Source organism: Saccostrea cucullata, unplaced genomic scaffold, assembly GCF_032062105.1.
Source record: "Saccostrea cucullata isolate Sc308-1 unplaced genomic scaffold, CSIRO_AGI_Scuc_v1 ctg1499, whole genome shotgun sequence".
In the NCBI taxonomy this organism is placed as follows: Eukaryota; Metazoa; Mollusca; class Bivalvia; order Ostreida; family Ostreidae; genus Saccostrea; species Saccostrea cuccullata.
This window is the reverse complement of record NW_026939681.1, coordinates 19,774-32,763: the sequence shown is the minus strand read 5'-3', so window position 1 is coordinate 32,763 and position 12,990 is coordinate 19,774. Positions and strand designations below refer to the sequence as shown.

At 32.7% G+C, this 12,990-nt stretch overlaps 1 protein-coding gene across 2 annotated transcripts; it reads right to left on the bottom strand.

The window, feature by feature from the left end:
* Positions 1 to 2,077: 2,077 nt before the first annotated feature.
* On the bottom strand, positions 2,078 to 6,489 carry LOC134253680 (uncharacterized). Of its 2 annotated transcripts, none has more exons than XM_062736262.1 (5): positions 6,355 to 6,489; positions 6,132 to 6,186; positions 5,605 to 5,674; positions 3,451 to 3,656; positions 2,078 to 2,644 (listed from the first exon to the last, which is right to left on the bottom strand). In XM_062736262.1, exons 2-5 carry the CDS (start codon positions 6,181 to 6,183, stop codon positions 2,337 to 2,339), a joined length of 636 nt encoding a protein of 211 aa, XP_062592246.1. In that variant the 5' UTR covers positions 6,184 to 6,186; positions 6,355 to 6,489; the 3' UTR covers positions 2,078 to 2,336. The 2 variants fall into 2 exon arrangements, with proteins under 2 accessions (XP_062592246.1, XP_062592248.1); XM_062736264.1 differs by having other exon boundaries at positions 6,360 to 6,462.
* Positions 6,490 to 12,990: the final 6,501 nt, after the last annotated feature.

Below are 12,990 nucleotides of genomic sequence, written 5' to 3'. Positions count from 1 at the left end.
CTACTTGGCATGATAGGTAAATAACGGAATTCAATTTAGTGTATAAATAATGAATTATCAGTAAGTATGAAAAAAGTCAGTCAGCATTTGAGTCAAAGATAAATTGTATTTGCTGTTATTGTATCGACCAAAGAACTTACAAAATGATGGCTTTAAATGAGACTGCTGATATTCTTGATTCAACTTGTTTGTCAATAATTTACCTCCTTTTGAAATTGCTCATACGTAGAGACTGCTCTTGCGTATGGAATCAACTGAGGTACATAAACTCCATATGTGGGTGATGAAATTACCGGTATATTGTTGCATAAGTAAGGGAAGTTAAAGTCATCCTGTTCATCATAGAGCCTGTTTGTTAAAATATCCAAATATAAAACAGATGTTTCAGACTCTATGACAAGTACATTGAAAGAAGTGTTCTTTCCAATAAATTAAAGCGAAGATCATTACGTTTCTATCGTCAAAGACAATAAAAGTATTATTTGTATAATGAATTCCAGCTTTGTTTCAAATCATCAAGTTTTTCATTCCAAAAACAGTTGATTATCAATGTTGATTAAAGAAATGAGATAGTGCTTTCATATTATGCCTGTGTATTACTCGTGAGCAGTTCTTTCTAAGTAAACTGAGTTTTGATCTCGGGGCCTTAAGCTTGAAGTTTGACCTTCTTTTTAAGCGTTCTTCATAACTTTTGATTGAGAAGAGATGGGGCTTTCACATTTGAAATATGCATTACCTATGCCAAGGTATTTCCGAACAAACTATGATTTCTGACCCATGACCTTGTTTTGCACGATTGACCTAATTTACAAAATTTCATCTTTGGTAGTAAATTTTGAATGACATATGATAGTTTGCTCTAATTTCACTGTATCGATCATAGAACTAAGTCGTAGGAAATGATGGCTTAAAACGAGACTGCTGACATATCTGTAATATAGAATAGGAGCAGAGCAAACACGGACCGCCAAAACATAAGAGGTGGGGTTGGTGTTAAGGAGAAAATAATTTATCGACACAACCATAAATGCCACGATTGTCTTAATTTTATTAAATCTAAGTAATCACCGTCAAAACTGTTCTCGCCGAGAGAAAACTCTAACTGTCCTATGCTAATCTCAGGTAATCACAGATTCATCGATGGGTTTAATCCGTTACATGTGTTTTACTAGTGACCATGGTTCGGATTCTGTTCAAATTTTGATAAAAGCATTACGTTCTCCGACTCCCCATGCAGGAATGAAATTTACTAATAACTAAAGGTATAATCTCGAGCTTTGTCACTAAAACACTATGTTACTAATATTACCAGTTGACACCATACGATACAGTTAGTAAAGTAATAGCAGAAACAGGCTGATGAAAATTAGGCGCAGTTCTGTAAATATTTATTGTGTGAGTACAGCATATATATTTTATAATTACTTAATCCTGTGTTATCTGCACATGGCATGAAAAACAGGTAATTGGTGGTGGTAGTTGTTTTTGAAGAAGTTTATTAGGTGTGCATGGCTTTGAAAAGAGATTTACTCAACCCAAATGGATATAATTTTTGAAAGCCGCCATGTTAAATGGTATCTAAACATTTTAAATTTCACATTAAATTACCATGCATTAAAAATTACATTCAATCGGTTGAAAACAATTCAGCAATTCCGAATAATACCCGTGCACCTGACAAACTAAACTTAAAAAAAAAACAACATTTGACTTTTTCTCTTTTTAAACCCTCTTTAGAAAACTCATCTTAAGATCAAATTATTATTGTTAACTTCAGATATTTTACACCGGCTCTTAGTTTATTATTTTTAAGGTCTTAACGGCTACAGACTAATCTGAACATACACACACACACACATTTTGTAAATTGTAGATTTATGGCAACAATTGGTGGAAAGGTTGCTTAGATGGAAAGACTAATGTTCTTCAATTATTCCTATATAAAAGGTTCTTGTCATTATGATTGTTTTTAGAGTTAGAAGCTCCTATAAAAAATCTAGGATATTGAACATCCAGGTATGATAAGGATTCTCTGTTTTATCCTTTAATTCCCGATGATTCTATGAAAAATTAACAACGAAACTTGTTTCATAGCAAACTTTTATTGAGTAAATGATTTTAAATGAAATTTGAAGAAGCTAATTACACAAAAAATGTTTAGATACATAATTGAAAAATAGTTGAGAAAAGAAAATAATGTGTCTATCCATTTGAGAGTTTGACATAGTACTCCAGTATTAGTATATCAGAGTAAAGTCTGGAATATTGTTGTTTTATATGTTGATATATAAGCTTCTGGCAATGTTGCAAGATTCAAAATCTCATTCTCGTCTTAATTAACATCTAATTCTTCTGACAGTGCTTGTGCGTCTAAATCCATTACGTGAACGTCTTAAACCTCGGCGACCGAAAATTCGTGCAATACCCCGGAATAATGCACCAATCCCTCTCTTTTTGCGCCCATTAGAGCCACCACACCTGGCCCAATAGGTCCGCTGGCCTCCTTGAATTTGTTCCTGTCCATTTCGCCAGTTGTTGATTGCGTGGCTATGTCCCCTATCTGGGCCTCCATGACGGCTAGCCCGGGCGACCCGATCATCTACAATCTGCTGAACTCGTCTTAACTGAGCATCCACATTTTGACCTATGTAAAATTTTTAAAATTCATTGAAAATTACAAAACATATCGATATAATCGGTACACAGGCACGTAGCAACAGGGGGGCCAGGGGGTGCCTGGCCCCAACTTTTTCCTCAACCATACTTTTACTATTGGAAATGTTCATTTAAAGTCTGGTTGCATCCCCCCGCCCACCTTATAGTACAGGAAATTGATATCAGGGAAATGTGGTATGGAATGGGAAAAAATTGGTACCAGAAAAAGTTGTCATTGGAAAAAATGTTGCATCTACTCAACCCCCTCCCGACATACAATTTTCGAGTTTGGGCAGTCTCTCTCTCTCTCTCTCTCTCTCTCTTTTTGCCTGTCAACTTTTTCAAGTCAAAACATTTTTCTCGGACTGCCCCCCCCCCCCCCTACGTTAAAAAACGATGCTACGTGGCTGGTACACACACTAATTGGGTTGATATTTTGCACAACTATATACATTATATGAGGTTCTATTGATATGGCGTTTTTCTAGTTCCCAATTTCTAGTTCTATTTCTGTTATAGGTGAACAGAATGAATTTCATGATTCTATTACGTTACACTATAAGGTATTCCTTTCTGTAGATTAGGTGTTGGTAAAAAAAGCTTGTGTTTGCCTGTACCCTAGATTTTAATATAGATAAAAATGCACCCTAAATCAAAGTCCCTTGGATAATTATTAAAACATAGTATTTGAAGCAACATTTATTTTCATTTAGGTTTAAAATTTTTTATCTTATTTCCATACTATCAATTATTAAATTGATTATATAAATTATTTAAAGTTTACATCATACACACCGCTTTCTGCTTGGACTTTGTAATAATTTGTAGACTTTCGAATGGCGTCAGTGTATGAAGTCGATCCATCGCCCAGCGAAGCCCAGTTTGTTATTCTACCATCTGATGTTCTAGCGTTAATGTAGTTTTGGAGAAGTCCTTTATCTTGGAAATACTGCCGGAAGTATTGATCCTCAGCCCCAAAAAGACCCCTTTTATATCGATGTCTACAACAGAAGATTCTTACAACTTTACGGATAGCAATCATGAATTGCTTTACAATTTGCGAAATGGATTCATTACTCAGGATATCAAAGATTGGTAATACCTAGCTAGGATCTACGAGTATTATATATAATATTATATAATATATCATATGAAATATTACATTATATTATATAAAACATTACATTACGAATGAAAAGAAAATTGAATTAAATAATCCACAAAAATATATTTAGCATTTTGAAGTTTTCTCACAAGAATTACATCAAAAACGAAAAAATTACATGCAGAAAAAGTAAAATGATAATAACACATACCTAACTTTTCTGCGTATCTTTAACTGTTTAATACTATATTTTATAGTGATAATTTTTATATTATCATTAATCAAAATAAATAATTGGACTGTCATATTGATATTACTATTTTCTTTTAAATTTCATTTATTTTTTATTTACTGTTATTCATTTTCGGAAGCTAAATAATTTTTTTAATATATGTTTTACGCACACTCATATTTGGGAGCAGTTCATGTAACAACTTTTCTAAAATTATAAAATAAAAACAAATTGAAGCATGTTAACGAATTTTCAATTTAGCATAAGGTTTTTTTTTAATATCTTTTATTTATTACAAATAAGTATTTTTTCAATAAAGAATTTTTTTTATCAAAACAATAAAAACATTTCCCCGTGTGCACAATGTAACACAACAAAACTACAAATAGATCTGCTGCTGCTGAGGCCGACAACAATGAATTATGATCGTTTGAAAAAAAAGGATCTTACGACATTGAAACATACATAAAACCACTCCCCTCTATAACTATGACTGTATATGAATGTTGAAAGAACTTGACAAGTTACATGTACTGTTTTTGATGTGTTTAAATAGCTGAAAATATAATTACTGGCCATCTTCATAAACAAATCAGGTTATTTAATTTCATAAATGTCAAGGCTCAGATGCCATTTAACTCTTCAAAAAGAACTATGTCCTTTTTTAATACACGTAATGTTGATAGATATGTGAGCAACCAATAACCAATAATTGCTTAAATAATTTGATTTTGTTTAATTCTGTTTAACTACGGTATTGTCCAAGTCTATATATCGACGCTATCCTTACTAGTGACGCAATCACATTATTTTGACATAATTTCAAAAAACTAACAGAATTTCTCCCCAGAACAAGTGATTGCAGAAAGTATCGCCAAAACTACTCGGATATGAATTCTCATCCAAAAGACATATGGAAATACATGTTTACATCCTACAGTCACGTGTTGCAATCAAAGCAAGCAATGTGCAACGTTTCAATCCGAAGGAAATTGATATTCTTTAGCAGGCTATGAATTTTTTTCTATGCATACAGGGTTTATCTCTCATTTAATCTGATAAGCAAAAGCATGCTCTACGTATGAACAATTTCTGAAATGAGGTAAATTATTGACAAACAAGTTGATGAAATAAGAATGTCTCGTTTAAAGTCATCACTACGTAAGTTCTTTGGTCGATGAAAGATATGGGGATAACGAAGAGTATTCAATATCAAAGTCCAAAAAACAATACAAAATAGGAGCAGAGCCAACACGGACCTCCAAAACATCAGAGGTGGGATCAAGTGTCATGACCTTGTCATCAAATAAAATTTATCATTGAGTCCAATGCTGATTGACGTTTATCATACTAATTGTTAGGCCATTATTTACACACAGAATTGTCGATGTTTTTTCCCGTAATTTCTCGATGCATGACTAGGAGTACACGGTGGGTGTGGCTTGTCAGCAGGGGATGCTCGATCACTCTTCCGTGGTACCTGATCCCACCTGAGATATTTTGGTGATCCATGTTTGCTCCGGTCATATTTTGTATTGTTTTATGGAATTTTGATCTAAAATTATGTTCCTGTCTCCATACATTTCACTTATGAATTTATTTTGGTCCTCACCTTTCAATACCGCTGTGATTTGAATTATCAGATTGTGTGACAGAGTCAGCTTTCTCTGCTTCTTTGTTATCTAAAAAAAAAATGTAAAAAAGTCATTTCGAATTATTTGAAATCGCGATATCTTTTTTAACAGAGACATGTATTTATCAGGAGAAAAGGAATATGATTACTGCAATGAAGCCATGGAGCTTTAATTAAGTATTTTCTAATATAGTTTATAAAGTGCAAAGAACGTTGAAAGAAGATAATTTTCCCATGTAAGTGCCCTAACTTTTCCAGATATTTGAATCACGATTATTTTATTGAGAAATTGTATATACGTGGGAATTCATAAAAATTAAAGTCTAATAGTATAAACCAATATTTTACAACAGAATTAAACAAAAACCAAAATTAGTGAATAAAAAAAATTATACAAACAAAAAAATATGAAACTAAATAAAAAAACGGAAATACAAAATCAGAAACAAAAATATTAAATTATTTAAGAACCAAAAAAAATTACAAAATATATTTTTAGATATTACCTGCATTTCCTATAAAGAAGATAACAAGTAAAATACACGCTTTTGAAGGCATTTTCTAAAATTCAAAATAAAATAATTATTAGAATAATTAGAATTAGAAGCCGGTATCGGCACTGGTTTAGCTTTAATATAATTATCTTTGTTGATATAGAATTCTAGGATATGCATAGAAACAAGCATGTTGAAACAATTGCTTTAAAAGAAAAATATATAAATGCCTTACCTTACATTAAGGTGTTGACAACCTTGCGCTTAAGTATTCAGAATAAATTTGGTTCTTTCTCTTTTGCTTTAAAAGAAAGCTCTAGGGAAGAAATAAATGTTGGGATTTCCACTTTGGTGCGATTAATGAGTAGGAAATTTTGGATGACAAAGAGCTTAATACACTTTAGATTGTACGTCAGAAAATAGAAATACTTGTGAACACTTTGAATTCTTTAATCTCCTCCAAATCTCTCTCTTTCTTTCTTTCTCTTTAACACACTCACCCTTATACACCCTCCCATACACCTTAAAAACGCCCCCAAACATCCCAGCATTCGCAGTAATATTAACAAATAAATGACCAAAAACAAAACAATAACCTGTGAAAGATGCTTTATTTAAACACTCTGCACTGATATAAATTAAGTCTTTCCAGTTTGATTTTCATGTGCAATAACGCTATTCTCACTTTAAAAGGTCGATTCTGTCACTGGTGAAATAAGTAACATCAGGGATTTTTAGGGAAGTATATTTAGATAAGTTCTCATACAGCATATTACAAAATCGCAAGGAAAGGACAAGATAGGGTAAGACCATTATTTGGCCCCCTATTTTGGGTGTCTTTCAGAATGATCCAACAGGTTATCCATGAAAACCTGTTTTCAGCCCTGCCACAAAATGATTGTTAGTTTTAAGATTTAAAATATACAGGGGTCACAGTGAGCTCTGGAAATAGGTCAGTTTTTGGAATTTCTCATTTTTATGCAAATTTTCATTAATTTTACAGCATATTTTCTTTCGGAAAACATAGAGCACACGCTTGCCTATCTACCAAATTTATATATTTTATACTCTGATATCAGATGCAGTATATGTGTAAAAATCTCAGATAGGCAAGCGTGTGCTCTATGTTTTCCGAAGAGAAATGTATCCCAAATATGATGAAATTCCACCAAAATTGAGGAAATTCGGAAAAACGTCCTATTTCTGCACCCTCTAGTGGCTTCCATGTAAGCTTTGAATCAAAATTAGTGCCTGCCTTAAAGTAAGCATCATTTCAACTTTTTAACTACAAACTATAACAATCTTACCTGTGTTCTGATTTTTATATCAAATAGGGAGCCAGATTCGGCTCTTACCCTATCTTGTACATTGCGGTCTGTGTGCATCTTACTGAGCTAAGGAGGAATTAGATTGACCTTTTTTTTTTAAATTTAACAATTATTTTTCTAATCTTGCTTCCTTGTGTATTTGTGAGCAATTTTTAAAAACTGAATGTAAAGAAAATTTCAATTGTAACAAATACATTTGACGCTTAATGATATGACACAAAATTTTCTGAAGAGCTGACGATTGACAACATAAAGGGAGAAAAGGAATTTTACCTTTCTTCGACCGTCTTTATTAATCTTTACATTATTTTGTCACTACACATTTAATTATTCTCAGATTTTGAAAAATTATATTTTTTTTTATCTAAACGGTTAGACATTCATTGTATACGAAAGCCTATTAGGATCAATCTATAGAATAAAAAAGGCGTTATTACGCCTTTCCAATTTAAAAGGCGTTATTACGCCTTTCCAATTTAAAAGGCGTTATTACGCCTTTCCAAAAGGCGTTATTACGTCTTTCTAAAAGGCGTTAGAACGCCTTTCCAAAAGGCGTTATTACGCCTTTCCATTCTAAAAGCGTTATTATGCCTTTCCAAAAGGGTCATTACGCTTTTTGAATAAGAATTATTTTGCATTCAACAGGCTCGTGCTTTTAATAGCCCCCCCCCCCCCCCCTCTACTGGCCAAACTCGTGGAGGGACTTCTTGGTAAAACTTTATTCAAATGTAATAATTTGCCACAGTTTTACATACTGCAAGAAAATGTTCAGGAACCAAGCAACCAATAGTTAATTATGAAATTTAAACTCTAGCAAGACTTTTCCCCAAAAAAGTATGTCTGTGTGGAGGGGGGTACCCCATTCGCACTCGTACTAATGGCCTACTTGAAAAGGAAAATGGAAAGGCGTTATTTTATGTTAATAAATATATGAAAGATTTAATTCAAACCATCGTTATTTATGCAATTCTATATATTCCTGCACATCTCACTGACAACTGTTTGCATTCGTATTAAGAGAAGGTAACACTCTACTTGCGAAGATCTAGGATATAGGCAGATGTATCTTGGAGCTTAGCTTGCCATGTATTAAAATTCATGTCATTTGAAGATGTTTTTCTCTCTTGGAAAAAAAAAGCCGGCAAACTATTTGCATGGGTATAATGAGCAATGACCTTTGGTAGAGGTGTGCAGTGTATATAAATAAAGATTGACTCGGTTCAACATTGAAAATATATAACGCATTTAAAAATCTCTTTTTCCTAGAAATCTAATTGCTATCTGTTTAAATTATTTTTTGAGAATTAAATTAGTTCTATATCTAATTGTGAAATTCATGTCCAAAAGGTAAGATTTCTATCTACACCCCCCCCCCTTTCGTTTTGGCTAAATATGTTTAGTCATGTATTGAAAATAAAAGGCGTAATAACACCTTTTGGAAAGGAGTTATAACGCCTTTTAAAAAGGCGTAATAACGCCTTTTGGAAAGGCGTAAGAACGCCTTTAAAAAGGCGTAATAACGCCTTTTATAATGGAAAGGCGTAATAACGCCTTTTGGAATTGAAAGGCGTAATAACGCCTTTTTCGCGTTATTACGCCTTTTCGAAAGGCGTTATAACGCCTTTTTATTTATTATAGATTGATCCTAATAGGCTTTCGTAATTATACATATGTTTACATGATTCAAGAATTTATTTTAAAAAAAGATTTTGATAATGGTGACGTAACCTGTTCTTAATTAAAAAATAGTTTCAGTAAAAGCATCCTCTTATATATCAAGAGATACACATGTATAAACATGTGCATACGTACGTGATAACGAATTATTACTACATGTATGTAAGGGGCGTTGACGATATATACATTACATTATTCTGTTTGTCATGTACATAGCTTTGTTTATGACACTTTTATTTTGAAATACACCTTAAAACCCATTTATACCTCTATATAAATTATTTTTCCTTTTTTTTACTCTTTTAGAATGTTTTCATTTCTATCTTGTGATTAATTAATACAACAGACTGACCTTTAATCAGTCATGAACGACTGTTTGCCCTAACATGTTTACCAAATAGTTTTTTAATTAACAACTGAAAGTGAAAGCAAATATATAGTAACGCTCAAGGAGTCGTTCAGGTAAAAAATTCAACCACATGTATCCATTCTTGTCTTAAGAGCTTAATTCATCTATTATATTTTTATTTTGATGCCTTTGCTGACTCTTTTTACCTGGATAACCTTGCACCTGAAACACATTTGTGTTAAATGTTACACAAGCACAATATTCTACGCCTACAATTCTTAACGTTCCAGTTTAAGTTTCGCGTTTAATAATGCTTACCTTAACTGTCGATTCTGTCACTTGTGAAATGAGTTACATCAGGTATTTTTAGAAATATTACATTCATCATACTGATAGTTTTTTTTTCTATATTATATTTTTTTATAAATTGATTATTGAACAAGGTTCAAGGTTCTGATTAAATTTTTCCAAAAAGCTGAATTGACATAACTTTATGGGGCTAAATAATTACTGTAATTTCATATTTCAGATACATGTGTGACTTGAAATCTTATTAGTTGCTGATAAAATACAAATTGACAAAAACACACAATAATTATTGATGTGAAAAAATTACACAAGGAATACAAATCTGTGAAGAGTACATAAACAAGGACCCCCAGAAAATCTAGAGGTGGGATTAGGGGTCTAGGCAGGTAAAGAATCTTTAAAACCGACCTTACCTTCCTTGAGTTATTTATGAATCGATCATTTTGAACTAACAATTGTTCTCATACAGGCCAGCCAATATACAATCACATGAAAGGTTATGTTTACTACGAGGCTCATTAAAACGACCATGGAATTTAGGTAGTACTTCCGTCAAACGATCGATGATATGGAAATCCCAGTAACATAAACTTAGTTGTGCGTTGCCTTCCTCGGCTTAAAATTTTGCCATAATAAAGTTAATTCTCCAATTAAACCTGCAAAAAAATATTGAATTGAATTTATCTGTTGTAATTTAAAAACATTAAAATCAAAACACCAATCGATAAAACATATTTTCAATTTCATAATTTCACAAATTTACCTTCTTATGTCAAAGACAGGGAAGATTTGGCTCCGTCGATTTATGAACGTTCCCGTCTTTAATCAATCGATAAATAATCATGGTATTAGAATACATTCAAAATAAAAAAATGGTTATATAAAGGAATATTCAATTGGCTAAATGATGACTGAGACTATTGTAAATAAAAGTCTTTTGATATCAGCTTATTTGTAAGTAGATTACTTGAAGGAGAAATGACACAAACAAGAAAGGGATGCCTGGATTTCTGGAGCTTATTTATCTGTACAGTGTACATGATTAGAATAATAATTTCTCAAAATATAAAAAGTAGCAACTTCCTTTATTGTTCAAATTCCACATGTTTGCGACTATTCTGATTAATCTTTACACAAATTTTATTATTGTGAAATAATGAATATTTCATTTAAAATCTATTAGAATTTACTTAATTATTTTACTTTAATAAACATGATTTAATTTTTAATTTTTATTTATTTTTTTTTTTTTGTCAGCAAATGTAATTTATCGTGGAGTCAAATGCTGACTGACGTTTTTCATACCAATTGTTAGTCTATTATTTAAGCATCGAATTGATGACGGATTTTTTCGTTATTTTCCGATGATGACAAGGAGCACACGGAGGGTGTGACCGGTCAGCAGGGGGTGCTCAATCCTCCATAACACCTGATCCCACCTCTGATGTTTTGAGGCCCGTGTTTGCTCTGGTCCTATTTTGTATTGTTTTATGGAATTTTGATCTTTAATACTGTTTTTTTTATCTCAATATGTTTCATTTTAAAACATTCGAAAAAGACTTCTGTTATCTCTCCTTCATCTTAAAAATTAGTTGCACTAAAAGCATGCTGGAATATTATATCGGGAGATGAAAACACCATTTGCACTCATACTTGATAAGGGATAATTACTACATTTATGTTAGGGGTGTTAACGACATATAACTATAATCATTCTGTTTGTCATAAATGTAGCTTAGTTTATGATAAAATTGTGCCATACTCTTTATTTTCCTAATCTTCCAAATTAACTGTCTTCCAACACTTTTATTTTGAAAATTATCTCCAAATTCATTATCTCAATTTGCAATCCTTGAATGTAGTTTCTTTTTATTCCTTGTGAATAATTAATACAGACGTTTGACCTTTAGTCAGTAACGTACGACTGGTTGCCTCCACACTCTCACCAAATAGGTTTTCCGATTAACAAGCGAAAGTGAAAGGTAATTAGTAACCCTCGACGAATCTATCAAGTAATAAGTTCAACCACTTATGTCGAGCATCTATGTTTATTTTTAACCTTAGAGCTCTCTTCCTCCCCTTCTCTCTCTCTCTCTCTCTCTCTCTCTGAATTCGAGGGAAAGAGGAAGTCACCTTTAATCATAGATTTCCTTTAATACATACATTTCCTATGATGTTTCGTCTCCACCTTTAACACCGGCGACTACCAATACATGCAAGAGATTGATGCAATATACAGGTATCAAATTACTAACTTGTACTTATATAGAGTTTTGTCCCAACATATTTTTTACTACTTTTCCTAGTATAGTATAAATAGTATAAAAGAAAGATATGGAAATAACGAACAGTATTCAATCTCAAAGTCCATAAAACAATACAAAATAAGAGCAGAGCAAAAACGGACCTCCGAAACATCAGTGGTGGGTTCACGTGCCATGGAGGAGTAAGCATCCCCTGCTGACCGGTCACACCCGCCGCGTGCTCTTTGTTATAAAAAGGAAATAACGGAAAAATCCGTCCTCATTTCAGTGCATAAATAATGTACTAACAATTAGTATGAACAACGTCTGTCAGCATTTGACTCAATGATAAGTTGTATTTGCTGACAAGGTCATAGTATCGACCATAGAACTTACGAAATGATGACTTTAAACGGGACGGCTGATATTCTTGTTTCATCAACTTGTTTATCAATATCTTAGTAAGGAGTAACGAAAGAGGCTTCGTTGAACATTTACTGGAACCCGCAATGTATCTTTGTTTGTAAGGATTTTTATGAAGATTCGGAATCCTATATATATATAAAGAGTAATTCTTAGATTCTACTCAGACAGCAAAGTCGTTGCCAATATATTCAAAGTTATAGAAACAAGAAATGTCTGTAAAACACTTATGCCCCCTCCCCCAAGTAATTGGAATTCTTCTTAAGGGCATAACTGTCAAAAATGGCTTTCAATTGGTCGTACTCAATATAAAACTTGACCAAGATATTCTTTTGATAAATCTGTATACTAAATTTCATTTCAATATGTGCAACCTCTGCAGAGAGAATGAACTGAAACTGATGGTGGACAGACCGCCAGACTGACGACAGAGAGCAACAAAGCAAATTGCCATCCCTTCTTCGAAGGGTGGCATACAAATAGCTGCAGTATACTTGTGCCCCTTCAAAGAAAATGTCTGATGCCTTTTTTTTACTTGCAAG